This window comes from Trachymyrmex septentrionalis, unplaced genomic scaffold (genome assembly GCF_001594115.1).
Source record: "Trachymyrmex septentrionalis isolate Tsep2-gDNA-1 unplaced genomic scaffold, Tsep1.0 scaffold51, whole genome shotgun sequence".
Classification (NCBI taxonomy): domain Eukaryota; kingdom Metazoa; phylum Arthropoda; class Insecta; order Hymenoptera; family Formicidae; genus Trachymyrmex; species Trachymyrmex septentrionalis.
The window spans coordinates 1,001,067-1,018,205 of NW_017305683.1; the positions used below are offsets into that span (position 1 = coordinate 1,001,067).

At 32.4% G+C, this 17,139-nt stretch overlaps 1 protein-coding gene across 26 annotated transcripts in view; it reads right to left on the reverse strand.

Annotated features, from left to right (window-relative positions):
* Positions 1 to 17,139, reverse strand: part of LOC108751721 (calcium-activated potassium channel slowpoke) — a 102,628-nt gene that overhangs the window by 39,139 nt on the left and 46,350 nt on the right. For 19 of the 26 annotated variants that reach the window (XM_018492063.1, XM_018492070.1, XM_018492072.1 and 16 more), the window contains exon 6: positions 11,374 to 11,465. In XM_018492063.1, the coding sequence (XP_018347565.1) occupies positions 11,374 to 11,465 (92 nt within the window). Of the gene's footprint in view, positions 1 to 1,096; positions 1,189 to 11,373; positions 11,466 to 17,139 lie in introns of all 26 variants that reach the window. The other 7 variants (XM_018492054.1, XM_018492050.1, XM_018492073.1 and 4 more) reach the window with 1 other exon arrangement.

Below are 17,139 nucleotides of genomic sequence, written 5' to 3' on the forward strand. Positions count from 1 at the left end.
ATGCTGGACGTTTAACCCCTTGCACTCGGAGAGAAATACAGCTCGACATATCAAAGTGTGCGATTCGTTTAATAATAATAATAATAAGTTCGACCGCGATGCTCTAATGTATATTGAATAATTAACTCAAGACTCGTGCGAATTTCTGCGACTTGTCAGTGCGACACACAACTGTGCCTGCTAAGCGCAAAGTTGTCACATCCGTTTACAACAGATTGCGTTAAGTGTCGTCTCAATTTAAATTCCCTCAAGAACAGAGTTCACGGCTGGCGCAATGATTGCGACATTAGTTAATTAAGCAGAAACATTAAACGAACAAGTTGATCTAGACATGACACCCCTTGTTAAAATCCACTTAAGACTCGCGCGATTTATTTGCAAAACGAAAAACGTAGAACGTTTCATGCAAAATTTGCGGTGATTTTTAATATTATGTAAATATTTCGAAATTTCAGCGAAGAAACTTCTTACTAATTTTTTCGCGATTTTTTGTTTGTTTCACGTTCTACGCTTTATGCGTATGTCAAACTGCGTGACGAGCCGTATTTGTTCCAAGTGCGATCAGTGTGAACAAACAAGCTAACACCAGTTGCTGAGTGAGGTGGATAGGATGTGATAGTAGATGGGCAGTCTGGTCTGTTGTGAAGGGAAGGTTTTGTTGGAGTAGGCTGGAGTTCAGGAATGTTTTTTGGGCGGCGGCTGCACTAAGGCCGACTGACAACTAGTGCAATGAGCTGGTACGGAAATGCGGTTTTGCGATGCTAACACTGATCTCTAAATATATAGATATAGATTGAAGGTAAGGATTCGTCGGAATCGGAATTTCTTGATGAGGATCGATGTTCATACGTGCTTCTATCGGGAGACTGCATTCACGGGAGCTAGATAAGAGAGGGATCAAAAAGGAAATCGGAATGTTATGTGTGCGCCCGTGTACCTGTGTTAGAAAAAGTGTAACAGAGGCATAACAGATAGATGCTGAGGGACAAGATGGAGGTTACATAGTCTTTCGTGTACGGCAGGACATTGTGGGTATAATGGCAATCGGGACTGGAATTCAAATCGGGGAAACTAATTGGTTGGTTGTGTCTCTCACCTGCGACCTCGCTCGTTCTTCAAAGTGCCGCCGTACTTGTTTCGCGTCCCGATCAGGTCAATTATCTCAGGGATACAACTGGCGAATATGGCCTACACCACGTAATAGAACAGAACATAACACTCGCATCAATACACTTGTGTGACAGGGTTGGCAGTAGTTTGCTTTTTTTTCTATTTTTACATGTATTTCGGTTGATCGATCGGTAAGTCGAGTTTAATTTTCCCGACGTCGTGTTGCGATGTCGGGGTGACAAGCCATCTAATCATTAAATGCTGGTTACACTGTACGTCTTTTCATTTTTCATTAAACGATGGGGAAACAAGGGGAAGAGGATATTCGCATTTATAAACAAAATCAGATTTTGGCTCGCGAAATGCGCAATTGCTGTTAGAGACACGATCAGTGCTATACTACCACGTCTCCGAAAATTAATGATGTATTGGGTACGAAACACATTATCCCTAAAAGGGCAGGGTAGGTAAACTACCTATATTTGTAAATCCTACACACCTATACCTAAGCCTAATGTATACTACATGTGCCGATATGTCTCTACTCAATTTACTGAAAGATCTGTTTATATCTATGTTTTTTCATAATGTAATTTTGTGCGCTCAATACATTGTAGGTAATCATATATCGTTCTTCTTAGGAAAACTGATATCATTTTTAACGTATGATCCGCTTAAAATATCTTTGATTTGTTTTAATACACTATCCTTTTTAAAAATTTCTTTTTCCGAATGCATTTATATTATTTATTGTATATAAAAAAGCTATGTCATCGTTCGTTTTTTTTTAAGAAGCAAGGAATATTATTTATTGCTTATCAAATAAATATTGTTTGTAACAATTAGTTAAAAAATTAGCTCGACGATTATAGAGAGCAAATTTTTAGATCTTCAAACATCAACGCGAATAAATTTATAAATGTTAACGTAAAATATGTAAATAATGGAAAATTTGATATAAGCATTTTTACAAATAAAAAAAAAATTTAATGAATAAAAAAATTCAGAAATTGTCTCTAAGAGCATCACAAAACATTTTTAAACTTTACAATGTTTAATTACAGAAAATAATATTAAAGCATTACATTTATACAAAATCTGTATTTTATGTTTTCATAATCACATGAAAAATTTTAACTGATATTCAAAATCAAAATTGCTTTAATTATGAATTACATTAGTAATTTAGACATATTTAGATATGTCTTGTGTCAATCTAAATGAATATCAATTATTTAGTTATACTTATTCATGACTAATTAATATAAGTCAACCATTGTCAAAATTATAAGATCATTTTCCAAATTCGCGTCACAACTTTTTATTCATAGTCCCTATTTACAATGGAACAAAATGCGGAATTCTTATTAAATACTTAGTTAGTGGCGATGTTAGCGTCTGATTAATGTTAATCACTCATTCACACTAGTACTAGATATAATCGACACAAGACATATTCAATGCAGGAATGTAACATGTATGTATTTTTGCAAAATCTTGAATAAAATATATATATATATACGAGTACATCGTTTTAATCAGGATTAATAATGAATCAATGAAGTTATGCTACAGCACACACATTAATGTCGATCTCTTTCTTCATCCTCTAGAAGCGAGCATACGAAACGCGCGTTGTTCGCGTAAATATTGTAAACGAATATAATGTAAAGCTGTCCCTTATGAGCGTACTCTGAAATCCTGAAAACTTATCTATAGAAGGAAGTCTATCATCGATAGACTATCCAAAATTAAATATAACATATTACGCCATTACGCGATTAATGCATCAAATCATTTTCCTTATTATCTTTTATTGACGAATATCATTTGCGTTACTGCCAAATGGTAACAACAATATTCTTATTATCGGAAGTAAAAGCCAATCGACAATCTGCTGAACGAGGAAAATCTAATCGCGAGAAGCGGTACGTCTGCGGCAACGAAGTCTGTGAGCGCGTAATTGCGTTACAATCATCATTGCGACATATAAATTAGAACGGTTTGAATAATTCTTACCGAAAAAGTGCGATTTTGCGGCGGTATTCCTTGAGGCATGAGCCAGTGTCAACCTACGTTTTCTGTACGTGTAATATGTATATGTATGTGTATTGTGCTACTTTCATCTCGCGATAGAAGCGTAATTTGCGACTGAGGCTAACCGAGGAGTGATGTTCCGGGCGGGCGTATATCCCTTTCGTCGATCACCGCGCATCAATGCACATTGTAATGCGTATATAACACGCAGGACGTTCACAATCGCCCCATACGTTCTCATCCCCGTTCCTCTTTGCCTCGGTATGCGCCTGCACATGTCGCGAATACGTTACCCGCGTGTCATATGGAATGATGTGAGGTATGCTCGATGTAACCCCAAGCTAGACTACCTGTGTGCCCGCAACAGGAATCATGAGTTGGCGCTTCACGACGAACGACGGGGAAGACGAAACCGTAGATCCGATCAATTTTTCATTCGCGCGTCCCGGTCAAAAGGTCATAGACGCGCACGTTCCATTGCACATCCGCTCGATATTTTTACCGTGACGGCGACAATAAAATCCGTTATCTCGGACAAGGTGGCATAATTGAGTCCACACGTACGCTACCGTATTGCTTGTATGTATATCGTATCGCTCCTGCAAGTGAGTCAAACTGAATTGAAAAAAATTTACGAAACTGAATTTACTGAATTGAATTTACTGAAATTTACGAAGTTGAATACACTACGGAAATAGAAATTGCAGTTCTCACATTTTCAGATTTTAATTCCTATTTTCTATTATATTATTGTTTATATCACAGAACAATATCGTTTATTTACCTCAAAAAAATGATGCAACTAAAAAATCATGTTATTTACCGCAAATGAGTTAAGTAAACATTACTCTATCAATCGTCAAAAGTAAATTAATTTAACTTTATAAAAAAATGATAACTAAAAAAGATGGATTTTAAGGATTAATAAATGAAAATGACAAAAATGACATTTCATCACGTTAAAAATATATTCTTTTTGCCAGTATTATTAGTAAATAACTTTCTGTAAAATTGAAAATAATGTTTTCCCTTTTCTGATGGGAAATCTAATTTGTTTTTAGTTGTGTCACTTTTGAAGTAAAAGAGAGCGATGTAGTTAGATATTGCGATAAAAACCGTTGGTATTGCTTGTTAATTTTTAAAAGCTTCAAATGATTTTGTCATTTTAATTAGATTCTCAAGAAGATATACTATCAAATATTTTGTTTAATTTTAATTAGAAGCAGAGTAGAAGTTATCTCTTCGCCGGGTTACGTCGCTCTGCGCCGCAAATGAATATAGCGTTATGTGTCGCAGTTAGACGTGCACAACTTCTACTGATAGAATCCCTAAAAACAGCCGTTGTATGTACCTACGTCTGCACCTGTTACTGCACTATTTTAAATGTCAAAAACCGTGTATGTGTTTGTATGTTAAGCCAAGAGGAAATATCGCGATTGAACCGGAGACGACCGCTCTCCTCGCTCACGCATCGAACGAGAGAGGGTTGTTCTCCCTCTCTAAAGGCCATTCCGTATTAGGGGATCGATCGCCTTTCGACAATCTACAGACTAACCAGAACACTATCGCATGCCACCAAAGAAACTCAATGTGGAAGAGAGTGTGGAATAGATAGATGGGTAAATAGATAGACAGAGACAGAAAGAGGAAGAACGAAAGAGAAATTAACAGAGAAAGAGAGAAAAGAGAGGTATCCACGATTTGCTCTCTCTCTCTTTTGAAAAGGAATTTAACCGAGCGTGATTGAATTTCCTTCCTTCATATAGGAAAAGTAGTATTGCTCCCGTTATAATGTCGCGTTGACGATTTATTTTGAAGATATTAAATACAGTTTTATGTCGAGGAATATCAACATCATCCGCAACTCGCTGCTTCACAACTGCTTCCACGTATTTTAATCATTCGGTATTTGTGATAAATTGTTGGAAAATCTGTGGCATGTATTCAGTATGTGATACTGCATAAAAACAATTATATCCCTTAAGGGATGATTTGCTCTAGATAGCATAAATGAGTGTTCTGCTCGTTTATCAAGCAAATGTTATATTGCGTATATAATTAAATCTAGATAGATATTCAACTAACAGAAAAGCATGTTTTATAGAAAAAAATGTCAATACAGACTTTACTGGATAAAAATCAAAAAGAAATATGTGTAATCTGTCACTTCGCTGCGCGAATTAATAAAATATCTTAAAATCTATTTCACTGCGTGAACTTTATAAATAGGAAAATAATTGTTTGAACAAGGCAAACGCGTTCGTCTTTTGTTCCGCAACTAATGATATTACAATGTATACAGAATGTTGAACGAAAGAGAAAAGATATATGTGTTTTTCGTTAATATATACGCGCATACAATATTCTAATTGCCTGACAGACAAAAAGCTAAAATTGTCTGCATTGACATGTAGCTCGAGCATTTTACGGTCGACTAGCTGTCATATGTTGATACTAACATTATCCACGCGTGCAGAAAACTATAGCGTCATTATAGTTGACATTCATCATCGATATTGTTCGTATAATGCAGTATACGTGTAATGTGAAAATAAATAAAATGGCGCGACCGTGTCGACGTGCGTCCGCGCTAGCTAATCTACACGGTAACTAGATTACCAAGATACATTATGCACGCGATGTAAGTCAGCTCTTCATACTCAGGTAACCACTCCAACCTACCTCTAATCTCGTTGTAACGGAAAGCAAACCCGTGCGCCCAATGCGAAAAATATGTACATATCGTTAAGCGCCACAGTGGGGGAGAAAAAGGTGATACATAATGTAAAAGCAAAGATAACTATTTTAGTAAAGATACACTCACAGATAAGAAATCTCTTATCTGTCCCGTGATACCCGAAGCATATCCGACGAGTTAACAAAAGGAATATGAGGAGAACGAACTACCTTTCGTAACCGTGCGATAAGGCAATATTATAATATATAAATATATTTAGATATGTATATATAGAAAGAGCGAAAGAGAGAAGGAAAGAAAGATGCAACAATTAATAATTCGTCTTATCTACTAATGTGTGTATGTATAAAAAACGCGTGTGTTTCTCTTTCCACAAAAAGTCCAAGCATATCAGTATGTATTACCAAGATATCTGCTAATTGGTAAAAAGTGGGTGAGAAAAGCAGTGAAAATAGGGCGTGTTAAAGAAACGGTGATATAAAAGTGATTAAAAAGAGGGAAAGTGGTTCGAGAAATTTGAAATTTCTCTAACAACCACACGGATCAATGAGATAATAATGTGATCCAAAGGGGTTGGAGGAAAGAAGGGGCGTATTTGCTAATCGGAGAGTTCATCACAGATAGCGAGAGTGGTCCCGTTTGCCTAAATATATTATGAAAGCCCGACAAAACGACATATTTCTTTTTTCTCTTATTTTTTTTATCGAAAAAAAATTGAGTCGTGCGCTTAATGTTCGTTATTATCCCGCTTTCTCCGTATGAGAATAAATAATATCAATTTGTTTTGCCGAAGTAAGACTAGCAAAAAGTCTACAAAAAGTTTAAAATCCGCAAATTCATAGTCGGAGAACTGGGTCGCGCGCGCCAACGACGGCACAATCATTAAGATACACGGATTTCGTTACGGATACCATGTTTATCCAGCTTCTATCGTCCATAGTTTCTCGCGCTAAACTTTTTCGCTGGTACGATAACGAAATGAAAAAAATGGAAAACACGTTGACCGTTCGCAATAATAGAGATTTATCTTGCGAATTATCTTGCTCCCGTCCTCCCTCCCGATAAAAGTGTCTCTAATTGCGAATCGCAGCGATAATATGATACAATATCGGTAAATCGTAATCGGGGAAATTATGATCGCCGCATGACGAGACCACCCGCTATCTCAGGGTGATTTCGCTACTTCTCGTATCTATGTGACTACTGTGGGGACAACACGGGCGCTAATTTCAAGGGGTTGTTTCATGGCTGGCTTCCACGTAGGTGGATTTCTGGGGTACCTGCGTCCACGCTCGCGGCTGTACTGGCCACCGTACTTGCAGCGATTCGCGGCGAGCTCCGTGATCTCTGGGATCCAGCTGGCGAACACCGCCTACACACCCACAATCATCCGTTGCCGTCAGAACAGACCCCTATCCTGATTTTTTTATATTTGTTTTTTTTTGTTTTCTTTCTTTTTATTCGCTCGTATTCCAGTTTAACCGTATAAGTTCTGATCGCTTATAGTTAACTGATAGAGCATTACAAATCGCGAGACTGAAGATGATAGATACGATCAATCAACTGAGACGCGATTAGAATTATAGTGCAATGCTTTTTCAAAGCTGATGTGTATTTTGTGTGATTAAATTGATGTGTGAGTTTTTTCAATAGTAATAGTGCAATAGTTCTTAATACAAAATCGATTAAATATTTTTTAAATATTATCTTAATGTTAAAAGTGTTTCTAAGATGTATTATATATTTTCTTAATGTTAATTATCAAATTCGTTTTTAAAGAAAGTATACAATTATATCCTTATGAGTGCGATAGTATTATTTTACACTAAACTGAGATTGTAAAATGTTAAAACAATTGTGTATTCAAATCGAATTTTAAGTTATAAAAATTACAAATTATAACGAACAAAGAAGTTTAAAACTTTAAATACAAGAAATATAGAAATATATGAAAAGATACATTGTATTTTTGCTTTGTTACGAATTGTTTCTAAATTGTCCAAAACGCTATCTATTTCTCGTAATTGTCAATTGACAAAGTTTTGGATATTTTGAAACAAACTATAACTTTTCTTTGTTAAATAAATCAGATTAATTTAAAAAATTTACTTAAATAATATTAATAAAAAATTTTTATATAATTATAACATTTATTAATTATCAGTTCTCTTGAATCCCGAGAAATCTTTTTTAATGGTAAAGTTATACACATTTACGCAATTCTGTAATCAATTTTTCTATAGTCGCTGCACAACAATATTTAAAAAAAAACATGAAGATTTCTTGTGTTGTATAATTATCTATAATAATCACTTCTTCAATCAATTTTTTAACATATTTATTAATAGATAAAATTGCTAACGATAAGATTGCACCGATTTTAACACAAAATGCGGAATATATTTACTTATCATGGTAATGTCAACAATATGATAAACAACAATGCAATACAAGTGCATAATAATGTAATAATATTATTCTAACTTGCATTATCCTCCCGGTTTTTTATCATTACGTATATTATAACTTATTCAAATTTTTCAACAAAAATAAACTGTAAAATGTTTGTTAAAATGCAATAATACTTCGAGTCTTTTACTTCGAATCTTCAATTAATATTCAAAGCTGACATTGAAGTAAAGAGAAAAAAAATTTGAATTATTTATACTAGCTGAGTTCTAAATAATTTAAGCAAGAAATTAATAAACGCGAATAGCGAGTATATTGGGCCAATAATAGCACGCTCATAATCATTAGATCATATCGAATGATGAAATTGCATGTTAGTAAACTGCGCGTTATTAAATTAGCAATGTGCAGCCATTATAAAGAAATCAAGTATCTCATTCCGCGAAGAGTAACAATTTGTCTCTGTAATCTTGCGAAATGATGCGGGTTAAATCAATCGTTCCATGAAGCACAGTGCCGTTAGTTCCTTGTTCTATAAAAAAACATGCGTCATAATTCTAGAATTATGCCACTGTTAAGAAGTCAAATAGTGTTAGTTAACTTCAATCATTTTTGCGCATCTCTTGTTACAAGGAAAAAAAAACAAGAGTTGTCATCTTGCGCGAAGTATTAATAAAAATGAATTTAATAGCATGCAAACTATTATAGCATATGATGCCGGCAATTTCGAGCAATTAGCACCATTTTGAACATGGCATCGCCTACTTTTGGAATGGGTGCCAAAGAATATGGCGTTGAAGACTAAAGGACTAATTTTCATCTAACTTCCTTATTTTGGGAAGAGTCTGGAAGATAAATAAAAATTAGGATTTCTAAAGTGTGTTCGCGATTAGTTGCATTAAGTGTAGTAATTAAGTGTATATATGTTTACGTATCTTTCAAATAAAATAAATGGTCAAATCATGCAATACGATTTAAAGCAATAAAATTACATCTTCGATAATTTATGAATAATATATTTTATATTACCAAATCTGTTGCAATCATTTTACATGATTTGATTATTATGTATTTAATTATGTATTTAATATAAGAGTTTTACTGAACAATATATAATAAATAATAAGTAACTGTATTTCTGTATATGTTCTCATATATTGAAGGTAGCAGACTAAAGTGGCAAACCATGTAACTTGTTAAGAAAATGTGCTTTTGATAAACTATAGTTAATGTAATAGCGAAGAAACTTGATGGAGTTAGAAAACAATCGTTTATTAGTTAAAATAATCAGATATAAAATATCTTAAAATTTTTTAACCTTATTACTATTTTAAAGATATGCAAAAATTTTGTCACTCTTAGAGATTAAATTCTAAAAATGCGATACGAATTCCATCAAACTATTTTCGCTCACATCGTGTGATCCATATTTATATAATATCATCTTATGTATTATTAATATTATACCAATATGGATGTTTGGATTTCGTGCTGTTGAAATAGAACAATAATTAATACATGATGAATAAAATCACTTCTGTTAACAGTACAAAGTACATGCATACGACAAACTTACTATGCATAGCTGCCTTTCTCATTTTGGACTTATATGTATAGTCGTTGTTTACAGAATACATTTTTTTGTTAACTTGGCATCTCACGGTGAAAGGTCATTATATTCAGAATTTCAGATCGTCATCAAAGAATAAATTACGTGTACTTAAGTAATTCTAACAATTTGAACATCCAGAAATTCGTAAATTAAAAAAAAAAATTAATAACTCTCAAAAAATAATTAGAGACATAAATGGAAACTAAAATTGTACAATTATATCCTTCGCAATTATAATTGTCGGGAACATGTATATTATTTAAAATTATCAAAAAATAAAGCAAAACAAAAATTAGCTCACTGTTATAGGTCAATAAATATACCTACTCTACGTGAATTGATTTCAAAATATATAAAACGGAAGATCAGATTCAAGGTAATGGCATTGATATTTGTTACCGATTTAAGGCTCAGCTGTGCTTTATCGGCTTTAATTCGAGATGGCTACTTGGACTGATACCAAAAATAAAATCTACTTTTGGTCGTCGCAGATGGCTCAACATTTACCTGGTCACGGGTAACCATGACCTCCATTCAACGTGACAATAATAATGAAATCGGTTGCGACTCTTACGGTAATCACACACATGCAACTATAATCCTCTTCAAATATCTGAACTGATTTTGCAATTGCTATTTTTTCGATATAACATTAATAATTCTATGATATTTATTTCAATTATTATAAACGTTTAAGATAATTTTAAATTTGAAAAATATTTAATATTTTCAACATTTATAAAACAAGTAGCACAGTTTATTCCATCTTTGTATATTACATAATATTAAATTCCTAATTTTTAATATCTACTATTTTAAAATCATTTCACTCAAATATACGTTATGCCATCCGTTTGCTCTAATAAAAATAATAAAATATAAAGAGAATGCATATTTGTAATTCGCAAATCATACATTTTAATTACGCTTTTCAGCACGCGCAAAAATACATTTCGATACCGTACATGAGCAAATATGCAGCAACCGAATATCGAGATTTTCGATTCCAAGCGTTTCCACCTTTTTGGGATGAACACTGCTCGTCCGTGTCTATCGTGAAATTTTTTCCTCCTTTTATTCGACCTTCCACCGTGAACGAGAGTCGTTTAATTCATTGGGAAACGAAAGGGATGCCAACGACGATTATATACCATGCGCTCGCGCGGTCGTTATACCCCCGTCAAGTCTCTACTTCCAACTGCTGTAAATTTTTATGCATTCATCATGGGTTCTCGAGCTCTTGATGTTCTGCATTAATTTAGAACGATGATGGAACGGTGATGAACGTTACCGCGACGGCAAACGTGTATGCGAGTGCACGCGTGCAAATTGCACATAGTGTGCGTTTATGTGTGTATACGTGCGTGATTTTGTGTATATTGTAAATGTAAATTCCTTAATTCTTACGAGTAAGTATAAGTATATACATAGACATACTGGAAGAGGAAAAATAAAATTAATAGACAATAGACAGAGGGTTTGTAGGACATAAATTTGATAGTAATACCTCTTTCCATGCTCCCGCTTGTATTCGCCGCTGTACTTGGACCTACTGCCTACGAGCTCTATTATCTCGGGTATGCTACTAGCAAAAATTGCCTGCAAATAGAAATCATATCTGGAAAACACTATGCGACTACGGATCGTTGAGAAAGCAAACTGGGTCACCTATGTACGGTTGCATTTAACAGCAGTGCTTTCGCGCCATATTATGGCATAAGTTGGGTGCGTGTTTCGCGTCGGGGAAAAGAAAGGAGAAACACAGGCGAGAAGAGGAGAAAAATGTGACTGACTGAGCAATAATCTACGTTTCGTGTTTAGAAAATGTGCTTGAAAAATATGTGCTTAAAAAGTGATATGAAAATTGCGATGCTTTTAAATATAAATATATCGATATCATAGAACGTGTCTTGGATCGATGCATAGAGAACACAATTCGCATAAAGCGAATAGTGTAAAAAAAGAGTACTTTGCACTAGCAATTATTAATAAAACTTTCATTTAATAACACCAAATATATCGACTCCATTTTTTACTGTACTTGTGAAATATTAAATAAAAAAGCTAAAATGTCTATAATTATACGCAAAAAATTGCGTATAAATATGTATTTTTTGTTAATTCTAAAAAGAATCAATTTATGTTATAATGTATGCAATTAATTGATATGTTAAGAATACGGATATATTTATTTAAAAAATCATGTTTTTTGTAGTATAATTTGATTTTATATTCTAATATTATTGATTTAATTTCAATAAATTTATTAATGAATAAGTAACATATATTTATTTTAATATAAATATATCATATCTAATAATATATAATAATTTTTTTGCTCCATTTCAAACGAAGCAAAAATTCCATAAAATGGATTAAAATTGATTTTAAAAATTCAATAATTATAGTAAATTATTTTTTTTCTCATAATTTTATTTTGTGCTAAAGAGATTTTATTATTATTATATTATACATCGGTATACTTACATCACGAAGATTTTGATGCAACCGCGTATAGAATTATCCAGTGTGTATGTTTCAAGTTTATATTATATTTGTGGATGTATATACTTGTCTGCAGTATATTAATATTTAAATGTGTGAGCACATGAATAAAAGCAGTATAATAAGCAAGAAAAAAATACAAAATACAAAAAAACAGCAAAAGTGTATTAAAAACAATTAAGATCAGTATTTATCTAAATTTATAATAAAGACAAATTTTCTAATTTTTACATATTTATCGCTTAATAACAAAATTGTATAATTAATACTCTTATTATTGTATTGTTTGACTTGTTAATTTATTGTACATTTTATTATTTGCGTATTTTTTACTAAATTTAAACTCGTTCTCCCTATTTTCAAAAATCTGATAAAATAAGGATAATATTTAATACTAATCTTATAATCTTTCTGCTGTTATAGAATAAACATTACACAAGATATCATATAATATAATTTATAACAATTAGAAATTAAAAAGCAGACGTGTAAAAAAGATGCAAGCGGTTTCGGTGAACGGAAGCAGAAAGGAAATTCAACAAATCGATCTTGCTTCATGCGCGTGTAAAATGAAGGAAGCGCTATTATGTAAATCGTCTATAATGCCGGATGCTATGAGAAAGATATGATCCATCACAAACGATCGATAAGGTCGTGCCGTGTCACGTCACGCCACGTAATTTGCCATTAATATAGGCGCTGAGAGTGATTCGCGTTTGTGCCGCTTTATAGATACCAGGCAACTAAAGACACTGCGATCAACGAAATTATCGTAAGAGATAGAATAGCGAGAGAGAAGTGTGTCAACACTTTGCGTTCAACATGATGTACGCTCTCAAGAAACAGCTAGGGATATATAGATATCCTGTAAAGTAGCGTATGGCGAAGCAGCGAATTGTACGACCGGCGATCACTTCGTTGTGCGACAAGTACGCGACGAAGTGAAAACTCCCGTACCAGAGGTTAGAACTTCAAAGATACTTAGTGATATCACGTATTCTGGAATTTAGTAAACAGTCTATTAATATGTAATCCCACATAATAATTAACATCCGCGAATATAATTGCAAATGTATTATCTTATAATAATAAATTAATCTGAAAGAGAAGGATAATTATTATACTTGGAGATAAAAATTTAATTCATACTTGCACGGACCTTGTAAATAATAATTTATTTGCTGGGGTTTGTAACCGAATGGCTTATGGACATTAATAATAAAGGATATAACGCAAACAGTGATAATAAATTAATTTGATGACCCACAATTTACGAGCAAAATTCTGTATGAATGCACTTGAATACTTCGTTCATTTGATACATCATTCTAGTTGTTTAAAATTATATTGAACTGATTGTGAGCATAAATTAGAATACGCATGTACCATTTGCAATTATTCTCTGTTATATTACTGGAAATCAGGTTTATAAATTTTAAAATAAGAATATTCAATATAATTAGTTCAAATAACTGTACCACTAATTGTTCTCGTCAAAAGGTACTTTTCACTCTGATAAATGCATTAACAATACGTGTACATTATTTAAGTAGTTATAAAAAAATATTATAATTTATTTTAAAGCTAATATAAATCGCGCGTATATTATAACTGTAAAATATAGTTTTCTTTTCTTTGTAATCTTGAAAAAGCATAGTCTTTTCTTTCCATCTCTTTATGCAGTCGGAGACAATGCCAACTTCATTTTTATGTTACTTTTAGGTACTCGCGACCGGGACCGAACTCGCAATGAACCAGGAGTCTATCGATCTTTTAAGCTTGTCTGAGTTAGTTTTAATTTACGGTCGCACGTCGTCTAATTTCGGATTTATTACCGCTCGTGTCTACGGAATATTATACTGAGTTCGGTTAAAAGGGTTCCTCGCCCGTCGCACATTATACAGAGACACGTGATATCATACTTTTAGATGAGTGCCAAAGCATTTTGAAAGTGTTCCAAAAGAACCTTCCCCTTTATATATGTTACAAGGACGTGATTTTTCATTTCCAGCTGACTTATCGACAGATCAACGATTCGGTTACAAACCTCTCGGTGCAATACACAAAAGTATGGACAGGATATACCACATGTTCTCCAACATACTCGATATATCTCTTCTCGTAATGGATGTACAAATTTACATTAACTTGTATATGTAAGATAAAATGAAAAATAACGTAACATAAATTAATGATTTATAAATGCAAAATGCAATAATGTTTAATGTTAATTAAATTAAAAATTTATGATAAAAATTAATCTTTATTATTAATTTAACTTTACAAAATTTTTTTAAATAAAATATTTGTTAGATAAAAAACCGTCTTACATTAAATTGTAATAAATTATTTGTTCAAATAATCAAAAATGTCTGATAGGAAAATGATGTAATTTTTATTCTGTTTGTATTCTACAAAGACTACATGACTCAATTTTTTTATTACCGTTGAAATACTACCAATTTGAACGAGTCTTAAAGTTAATCGTGCGGATTCTCCATTTCGAGGACTATCCTCTAACCAAGTTTACAACGCGCCATTTAAAATCGATAAAAAGACAAAGTGGCATCTCCTGTCCCGTAATACAATAAAACTATATTGCTTTGTGTAGCTTTCGTTCTTTATCGATTGCGAGAGCGAAAACGAAGTGAACGTTCCCGTAATAGCGAAATGGATGAACATTGCTTCGGTTAAATCTCGCGTTTTCTTGATATCTCAAATATCACTAATGAGAGTATTATAAGGCCGACAATTCGAAAAAATAAAGTTCAAGCGGTCAGAATAATACCTTACGTCACAATATGAGCAGCGTATCAGCGTCGCAGAAAATACACATACAGACAGAATGTGGACAGTCAAAGATCAAGCGCGTACAAACATCAATATTTTGTCGATATCATTGACGTCGTGCTCTTTGAGAGAGATACTATAAAGTTAATATAAAAATTTGTATAATAATAATAATAATAAGAACCTCGAATCTCTATGGATAGCAAGTTGATTGTTTTTCTGTAAATTATCTTATATTTTTTTCAAATTTGATCTCTTTAAACTCATCTAATCAAATGTAATATCGCGATGTAAAAAAATAAAGAAGTGATCTCGTAAAGTTTTCATTTTAAAGCTTTTTCAAAGCGTTATGCAAATAAAAATAATTATTTGATCGATTCTCTTAAATCTCAATTACAAAATAATTACGAGATTGGGATTATTCGATTTTTACATCAATTGTACAAATATTTATTTAAAAAAAATACAAAAATAAGAATTGAGATATTTAAATAACTCTGTAAAACTTTTCTGTTTTAATAAGAGCATTATTCATGAGTTTTATCCGTGTGCTTTAAGTTGTTTTTTTTTTAGTAAAAGAATGAAATTTGTGAAGTTTTAAGTTTCGAGGCTCCTCGTGTATGTAATAAAAGTCCTTTCAATATTTTCTATGCCGTGAAAAAAATAAGTTCGCAGTATATATCGTACCCGAATAATCGATTCGTCGCATTATAGCTACAAATGACTCTTAGATCGAAGAGAAAAGATAGACAGTGGCTGTAGCAAAACTCGTAGAACCAATTTAAGCCGTAAGATAGAGAAAGAGAGAGAAAGGAAGATATAGAGACAGAGAAAGAGAAAGAAAGAGTAATATATGCTTTCAATAGCTACGATGTGTCGTACAAATACGCATAACCGCAATTACTTCTTTCATCATCTCACGTAATACCGAAATCAGGAGACTCGAGCGCTCGCAATTATAGCAAATTAAATTAATGCGAAATATAGTTTGGTATAAGCGAAATGTTGACTATGCTAAATGCTTCAGCTGCGTTTTACAGCGTTAAAACTATTATATATTTATTTAATAAATTTTTGTAATAAAAATTGAAACTTTTGCAACGAAAACCAGAGTAACATCAAAAAAATTATTGTTTTAATAAAACGAATAATTTACGTACTAGCTATTATGATTTTTGCAATTGTCGATTACTAAAATGGATTGTGTTCACAAAATTATTCGATTACAATGCGCGGACAGAAAATGTCTTCAATAATTCTATCTGTATAAAACTCTATCATTTAAAAGATACTTGAAACAGTCTCTATGCATTCTGACAATTTATTTTATTAAGTTACTTTTTCTAAAGTTATAAATATAAAATATGAGCGAGATGGTATAAAAATTATATAAAGTCGTTGAAATCCATTATAATTTTTATTACTGGGATTCTGCTTTCAATAATTCTATCAATGTCTTATTGACAATGCAGAATGTTTCAGAAAATTCTTTTTTGAGAAAATTTAATATTCGGAATTACAAATAAAATTATATTCAATATTAGAGATAAAAGATTTTCTTTCGCGCTTTAAACTGCTTGTATACAAGCTATCAGAAGAGGAGATATTGATTGAATGTAATCTTCTTGTTTCAATAATAATTTATCCTGCAAAACTTTGACAACATTGTGAAATTTTGTGCGTCTCTTTTTATTAAATTATAGATACTTATATTATTTACCTGTTAAGGTAATTGTGATGAGATTTTCAAAACTTTTCGTATAATTAACATAATAGTTTTATGTAATTTATAGATAATTTTATTACAACAATCTGAAATATTATGATGGTTCCGATAAATTTATGATATATAATAAGGATATTGAGGCAAAGATAGCCAATATCTTTGTCTTCTCGTCGCTACTGTCATAGCTAAAATTTCGAATTAGTTGGTCCATATTATCGCTAATTATTTCACATAACATCGGAAATTTTTTTT